Source organism: Urocitellus parryii, chromosome 3 (assembly GCF_045843805.1).
Source record: "Urocitellus parryii isolate mUroPar1 chromosome 3, mUroPar1.hap1, whole genome shotgun sequence".
In the NCBI taxonomy this organism is placed as follows: Eukaryota; Metazoa; Chordata; class Mammalia; order Rodentia; family Sciuridae; genus Urocitellus; species Urocitellus parryii.
Window position 1 is genome coordinate 200,297,516 of NC_135533.1, and position 8,294 is coordinate 200,305,809.

At 48.6% G+C, this 8,294-nt stretch overlaps 1 protein-coding gene across 2 annotated transcripts; it reads left to right on the plus strand.

Moving 5' to 3' along the window:
• Positions 1 to 1,094: 1,094 nt before the first annotated feature.
• LOC144253525 (transmembrane protein 42-like) lies at positions 1,095 to 6,101 on the plus strand. Of its 2 annotated transcripts, none has more exons than XM_077795680.1 (3): positions 1,095 to 1,349; positions 3,151 to 3,297; positions 4,119 to 6,101. In XM_077795680.1, exons 1-3 carry the CDS (start codon positions 1,140 to 1,142, stop codon positions 4,227 to 4,229), a joined length of 468 nt encoding a protein of 155 aa, XP_077651806.1. In that variant the 5' UTR covers positions 1,095 to 1,139; the 3' UTR covers positions 4,230 to 6,101. The 2 variants fall into 2 exon arrangements, 1 of the variants encoding a protein (XP_077651806.1); XR_013343302.1 differs by lacking the exon at positions 1,095 to 1,349 and adding an exon at positions 1,417 to 1,642.
• Positions 6,102 to 8,294: the final 2,193 nt, after the last annotated feature.

An 8,294-nucleotide genomic window follows, 5' to 3' on the forward strand; every position in this document is an offset into this window, starting at 1 on the left:
CTTGTACATTATGTAGTCTTGATCAGGCAGACACCACTTGATTTCTTGAAGATTCAAAGAAAGGAATTTTAAGGGGAACATTTTTTGAGCGGGGGTTTACTTTATTTTTTCTGAGCTTCAATTTTCTCATCTGCAAAATGGGACAGTCTGTACCTCATAGGAGTTACAGGGATCATCCATGATTTTATTTGAGCCACAATCCACTCTATGGGCGAAGCAAGGTGGCACACAAAGACTTCCATGAAAACTCCCAGAACAGGGAACAGAATGCTGTTGAACATTATGTGTGCTGTGAAATAATTTGTGTTTTAGAAAAGTCCCAGGCTGGCGAGGTAGTTCACCTCACCTGCTGAGCATGCCAGGAGGAGGCGAGGGATTCAATTCTCAGCATGGAAGCTGGGGGATGGGGTGGGCTGGGGATCCCATATATAAAATACTTTAAACATTTGTACTCTATATAACTAAATATGCATAGAGAAAAAGTACTAATTTTCCTGGAGAGTGGAAATAGCATACATTCCAACAGTTCTATGATTTCAAGAAAATGCAATTTTTAAATGACATTATAAAGACACATAATTGCATAGAAGATCAGAGGTGACGTTGGTCTGAGCAGAGTGACTACGGACGACTTCTCACTGCCTACCCTCAGGTTAACTTCCCACGTAGGGCGCACCACCCTCTCTCCACCCCAGCCTCCTTTCTCAGTCCGGAGGCGTCCAGCGCCCTCTGTCGAAGCAGCTCTTCACTGTACGTGTCTGGACCTAGAAAGAACAGGTGAGCGGGGAGGAGGCGTGGGAATGCAGGTGACTCGCGGTTCCGACGAGTCAGGACTGGGCATGAATACGCTGCGCGGGTCGGTGCAGGGCAGCGCTGTGTGGCCGGGGTTGAGGCCGCAGGTTGCAAGCGGCTGTCGTTCCGCACCCACAGCCGCCACGCGGGCCCCGGACCTGGCGTCTACACTGCGGGCCCGGCACCACCCTGCGTAAGACGGGAGCTGCGGACGACGGGCTCACGTAAGCACGTCACGTGGCCGCCTCCGGAGCGTGGACCGTCACGTGGGCACGTCCTCAGCGCTCGGGCTCCGGCGGGCGGGCGCGCGGCTGACAGCCGGCGGCGGGCAGCGGGTGGCAGGCATCATGGCGGCGCGGTCGCTGCCGCAGCCACAGCCGCAGCCCCCTAGGGGCGCCGTGTCGGCCACCGCCTACCCCGACACGCCAGCCGAGGTGCCCCCGCACCTGCAGGCCGGCGCGATGCGGCGCCGCTTCTGGGGCGCGTTCAACTGCCTGTGCGCCGGCGCGTTCGGGGCCCTGGCCGCCGCCGCCGCTAAGCTGGCCTTCGGCAGCGAGGTGCAGCCCGGGGCGGGCGGCGGGGGGCGGCGGGCGGGCGCCGCGGGCTCCGGGGCGGGCGGGGGGCCTGCAGCCGGCGCCGCAGTGAGCCGGGCAGGCGGGAGCGGCCTCCTCCCGAGTCGCGCCGACCCGGGTCCCGCGCGGGCGGTAAGAGACGGCGGACGAGGCCTCCTCCTGACAGGTCTAAAACCTTCCCTGCGGTTGGGCTAGTTCCGCTCTGGGGGAGACCGCCACCTCCCACCTCTCATTTTAAGTCCCCTGTGCCTCAGACTTTCTCTGCACGCGATTCCAAGGTGAGAAACCCGCTGCCCATCGCTCTTCTGTCATTATCGGGTGTTCTGGCCGGTCTACCCTATTGCCAGGAAAATTGGGCGTGTGGGGTACCCTAGGCATACGGGGATACTGGAAAGAACCGTCTGGAAATTCCCCTGAACTGAGAACCCTCCCCCCCAGCAGCCTCCCTCCAGGGCTCAGGTGCATCCCCTTCGCCTCCCATCCCCAGTCTCTGCTTGATAGAGGAGTCTCATTGCATCCCCAACCCAGAGTTGGGCTCAAACCCCACCGTCTGTTTAGGGCTAAGTCAGTGGGAGCTGCCACGCTTGCAGTTGGTGTACTGTGGAGTGTGATTCTTGGGGTAAGTGGTCCAAAGTAAAACAAATGACTCTGTGGACTGGGAAGTTTTTTAGTCTTTATCAGTTGCCACCCAGCCTTCATAACCTTGTATGTCAGCAGGCTGCCACTGGACCATAAGATGCCTTGTGTAAATTCTAAGGAAGCACTCTCAGTTAGTAGAGTGCTTGCCTTGTATGCACAAAGCCCTGAGTTCAATCCCCAACACCACCACCACCAAAAAAAAAGGCACTCTTTTCTCAAATATTTAGCTTCTGGTAAACCTAAGAGAAATAAGTAGGAGGTCTAGATAGGCCCAATCCATGGAAGAGGCATGCATGTCTGCAGGCAGTTTCCTTATTCTCAGCCAAGCAAGAAGGTCTATATAGGTTTTGTATAGGAGGCTTCTAAAGATTCCCTTTTCTCTCAAGGTTTTTTCTTTAAAAAAAAAAAAAAAAAAGAAGAAGAAAGAAAAAATTCTTTAGGTCCTTGAAGTGATGCTTGGAATGACTCACATCACTTCCGATGGTGTATCCCCAGTCAGGACTGTGTCCTGGTTAAAAGCGTGGAACTACAGTGTCTAGGGTTGAATCCTATGGGCTCTCATACTGAGGCACTTTAGGCAAGTTATGCAGTGCCCCTGGTTCTTTATCTGTAAAATGAAGTTAAGGAATAAGCAAGAATGCACCGAAAACACCTGCACAGGTAAAGTCTTAGCACAAAAGAGGCCCAGGAATGCCCTGAGGAGCTGGCCTGAATGAACTTGTAACTTGGGGATTGGGGTGCCTCGTGGAGGGAGGTATGGCCAATTTGTGCCTTACCTGATCCTGGGAAGTAAGGACTCCCCCACACACACACTTATAAGCACATACCAAGTAATAACTACCAGGCCCTGTGGTCTGCAAGCGTTGGTTCCTGTGGGACCAGTAAGAGAGGTCTGTGTTCACAGGAAAATACTAATTCTGGGTTAGTGTTTCACAGCCAGCAAGAGTCTTCTCTGACTGTTCCGTCTGGAAGATGGGTCTGCTGCCCACTGAGGGTTAAGTGAAAATCTGCCCTAGATTGTTTTGAGTCTCCATGGGCTGTGGTGCCATCTTAGTAGGGGTCTGGCTGCCACAGTTATGTCCCTGGGTGAGCTGTAAGGGGAGCTGCAGGTGGATGGGCATGGCTGCAGCGACACTTTCTCCCACAGGTGAACATGAGCTTATGCATCTTAGGCATTATTGTGATGGCGAGCACCAATTCCCTGATGTGGACCTTCTTCAGTCGGGGCCTCAGTTTCTCCATGTCTTCAGCCATTGCATCTGTCACAGTGACTTTTTCAAACATCCTCAGCTCAGTGAGTAGCCTGAGGGTCTCAAAAAATACTTTTTAAGGTGGAGTTGGTCTGTGACATGCACTTCCCAGGCTGGTGCGCTAAATCGGGGAACAAAACATATTCCTTGCATCCAAGTATACCACGATAAAAACAAAACTCCAGCACAGCCCTGAGCAGATGCAAGAAGTGATGAGCTACCTTGTTAACTGGATCTGGGTGAGGAAGGTGGTCCCTCAAAAAACGACCACATTTTTGAGCACTGGTCTGCAGAACATCGGATCCCAGCTTCCGGCCCAATCCAGCCAGGGTTCCTCATCATATTCCTGGGCCAGTAGTGGATCCAGTTCCAGGGGGAGGTGCTAATGGGTCTTGGGGGTAAATTTGGTTTTCCTGCACAGAGGTCAGGATCTGCTTTCTTCTTTTGTTGCTTTACATGGGCAAACAGGTGCCAAAACTCGGCCCAGGGGAGGGGATGGAGCGGGCGGGGAGAGGCACTTGGCACCTGGCAGTTAGGCAAGGCTTGTGCTGCTCCCTTTTCTGCTCACACAAAAAGGGGCGCGGGAAGCTGGCTCCACTACTGTCCACCTGTGATTGACATGGTGGGAGGTGGCCATCTCAGCAGCCTCAACAGCAACCTGGCAAGAGTTCCAGAGATCAGGGCCCTCTGGGGTGCCCCAGCTCCAGGACAGTGTCTGACACACAGTGGTGCAAGTGGCATCACTGCTCCCTCCTTGACACCTCCCCCTGGCTCCTTTCTTGCCATTTCTAGGATGTCTGATTTCAAGTGAAGTCGAGAGAGCAACAAGGGATCCTCAATTTATTTCCTTTTAATGTTCTAACAGGTGGTTGTTGAGGCGGCTAAAGATTGTGGTCTGGAGCAAAGTAAAATCACAGGTATTAAGACCATGCATCAGAAAGCTGGTGAAGGAACAAGTAATCATGAGACATCATGATTGTAGAGGTCATCCTCATTCATAACTCAAGCATTAGGGGAAAAAAAAGAAAAAGAGAAAAAAAAAAAAAGAGGCTGCACCAAAAAGCATGCACAATGATGTCCTGGGATGATCCCCCGACCCTCCCCACCCACCTGTGCCCCTGCAGCAGCTCAGCCCCCCAGAGACCTCCTGGGAGAAAACGGATTAGGATCTCAGGGGCCATGAGGAGTCAAAGGCCAGGAAGATTCCAAAGGCTGTGAACTAGAAACTTCTAGCTCCTTATGGGACGTTTTCTCTCGGGTTTGACAAAAAAAAAGAAAAGAAAAAGGCAAACAAAACATAACTGATTGGTGCCCCAAACCCTACAGATCCACACACAGCTGACTATGTCATAAAAGAAAACCAGGAACCAGATGAAACAAACAACAAATGATAACCAAAAAAACAAAAAAAAAAAAATGGGAGGCACATACATTGAAGGAAGTGAGGACAAAGCCAAAGCACAAAAATGGTGAGCGGGGCCAGAGGAGCAAGGCAAGACTGCGATGCCCCAACTGTGGTCTGGTGGGGCTCTGTGTGTCAAAGGAGGCTCCCGTGGCGCCTGGTACGGCAAGCAGCCTCACAGCCACTGGGAGCTCCAGGCAAATGGGAGGGAGAGGGGGAAAAAAACATTTAAAATAGGCTTTATGAATCTTTGTTCCTCAAGCAATAAATGAAATGGTTCAGGAACTCAGATAACCGAGAAATTGCTGCAAGCCAAACAAAAATGGACGAAGCTATGAAGAGAAGGCAACCGAACAATCACGATTCTCTTGCTGCGATAAGGTCTAGAAACAGAAGCAACAGAAGGCCTGGAAAAGCCATCCCAAATATCAGGGATGATGGGTTATTCAGGAAGGAGAGGGGGGAAAAGCAGTCAACAGGTAGAATTAAGACAAAACAGTTGAAAGAGAGAGAACATTAAAAAAAAAAAAAATAAGGCAAGGCTGAATTTAACATTAGAAATATACCCCCATCAAAACACATGGCCAGAAGATCAAATGAAAAGGTCACAAATGCACACTTTCTCCTCCACCCCATTAAGTATTAGATCTTTGATCACAACAGGTAGGGTAAGAAGGATGTTTTAGAGATACAGTTGCATCAACAGAAGCAAAACCCATCTTAAACAAATGGGTTTTGGGGATAAGAAAAGGCTGCTAAAAATTCAGAAGTCACCACTCCCCAGAGCAATGGATAGCTTTAGAAGACCAAGGAAGATCAACGAGGGTCAAAAGTGCCAAAGCGGGAGATTCGGCCCCTCCAAAATACCACTGGGATGCCTGGATGCGGGAGCTCTCCCGTGTCACCATGGATGGCCTGGCCGCTGCTGCACCTCCCTTCCTTGGGATGACACAACACAGAGACAGTGAGTCACCTGGGGATGGGCTTGCCAGAGCTCCTCGTGCTTGCCACAGAGAAGCAAAGGGATGCTTGCGACAGCCCTGGGTGCAGGAAGAGAGGAGATTCCCAAACCAAGAGACACGTAAAACCTTCTTCTTGGCAGGCAGCAGGGGCTCAGGGTGAGGGTTCACTCCGGAAGTCACCAAGACTATTTCACACACCAAAGCCCCTGCCCCTCTAAACAAGTTCTTTTCAGAGAATGGTAATGTGGGTTCATCTCATGCTGCTCACTTTGGGGACATGAAGGACAGGACTTCTTAGAATTAATGCTTTCTCTACTTAAATTCTTCCTCTCTCTCAACCTGACCAGAAAGTTCCTGGGTGCTACAGTGGATGGGGGAGGTATTACACTTGATCTCAGTCAAAAGGCTGAGATGCGATTAATGTGCAGGGATTAAAATGTATTAATTTACATTTACCAATAAAGAGCCCCAGACTTTTCTTATATTCAATTGCTATTCCTCTCCCTGAATTCTGATGCTGATATAGAATTTGGTAAGTTTTAAATTCAGTTAATCCTCGATTATTCAAACTCTTCTACGCTGGCAAACTGTAGGTAGTTGGCTTGCAGGTTTTTTCTTCTGAAAACATATCACACATAAGCACACACAGGGTCACTCACTACCAGATCAGATGCCAAGGACTGCATGATTCCAGATATTTCCCCAGGTAAAAGGGCTCCATGTGTATAAATGCTGAATAGACTGACCTGCAACATCTTCTGTGGGCCTAGCTTTAATCTCACACTTTCTTCACCTTTAAGGATCTAGGCATCCAAGATAATTCACCTGAATGGTCCATCCGGCCAGCCAACTACTGACTTAACTGTGTGAACTTAACTCTTAATCGTCTGCCACATAGAGGCTCTTCCCTACACATAAAAATCTAAAATACAGAACACTGTCAGGACAAGATATGGACTGTTTCTAATCACGTGCATTTCTTATGTGAATTAGAACAAAAAACATGTCACTGAAATAAAGTAAAACTATAATCTAAATATTGTTTAAAACAATCCATTTTAATCATCTAAATTATTTACAATACAATAACATGGATCATTTTAAAGACATTGGATTTTAAAAAATCACCAAGTGATACTTCAAATAACACATTAAAATATATTAATAAAATTTTTTCAGTGCTCAAAACTCCCCCCACCCCTGACATGGGACAGCAGGCTCTAGACAAAAGTGCCTAAAATACAAGTCTTCCCAGTTTGCCCATCACACCAGTTGTTAAGAAAAAGGGTTAATCAATTTGTTTTCAAAATTTCTCCCTATGAAATTTTCCTGGAGAGAATGGTGGATCCCAGGACTGTGGCTAAGTGTGGATGATGGACCAAAGCAGAGACCAGACCAGATGGATACAAATCCCCAAACAGAGGATGCCCCAAGTCTTCCCACCGAGGCTCATCTGTCTGCCTGTGACTCACTGGTTGTATACAGAGAGCCACCTGGAGCCTCGAGGATGATTTATGTACAGAGTAAAATGCTTCCCACATTCCAAACATCAAAATGGTTCTGTCATTCCCAACAGAGAAAAAAAGAGCCAAATCAGAGTACATCCTTCCCCCTCTGATGAGCTTTTAGAGATGAGTCTTATCAGGAAAACAAGTTCAAAAGAACTCTAGGTCATTCAAACAATGAGACCATCCCTAAATTAATTTTAACAACCTAGATAATTCCTTTTTGAATTCACATATCTTGAGCCTGACCCTTCTACAGTTTCAACTGTAACTGTGCATGCCTCACCTCAAATAACATTGCTGGGGTGGATTTGCTGCAGGTTTCAGTAAGGAGGGCCTAGGAAGAACGGTCACTGCCTATGGTGACTTTTTAGTCCTCATGACTAGTTTCCTGGCTCCTTTCCACCAGGAGCTGCTCCCTTCCTTTTTACGTAAGCCAGTGCTTATGGTTGGGACTTTAGTCCCATCACCAGTTCCCTCTCTCCCTCGGACCTCCAAGAGAAGTTGTTTGTCAGCATGATAGCTTCTGTTCAACTTCTCAAAGATGCACCCAGTGGTGGTCCTTGAACTTCCTGGATTCACCTTCTACCTGTAAAGCTGTGGGGAGGGCACTGTCTACCCTTTCAGCACAAGTCACTCAGATACTATTCTTCAAGGACACCTGCCTGCCAGATGGCCACTAGGACAGGGGTAGGATGGCTAACACAGCCAGTTGCCCTTGGTTGACGGTGTAGATACTACATAGATAAGCATCTTCATTTTTGCACAAACTTAATCCGGTAACTTAATTGCTTAAAAAAAATCAAACCATAAATAAATCTAAATGCTAAACCATTGTCAACTTTACCTATGACTCCTTGGAAGTTGACAACAAAGGAAAAAGAAAAGTCAGGCCAATTCAAGTCTCTTGACCACAGCTGTCAGAAATTAGCCAGGGGATGGGAGACACCACCAAGAACCTTGGCTCCTTCCTGCCTTGTGTTTTTGTGGGGAGTGTTGGAGTCTCTGCAGATGAACATTGTGAATCACAAAGATGAATGTCCTTCCTTCAAAGGTGGTGACTCAGAAATGTTACAAGGATGACAGCACTGGGTCAATTCATCTTTTTCAGGGTCTGTCCCCTTATCACACAGAGATTTGCAGCATGTGGATCTGGGAGATCCAGGAAGAGT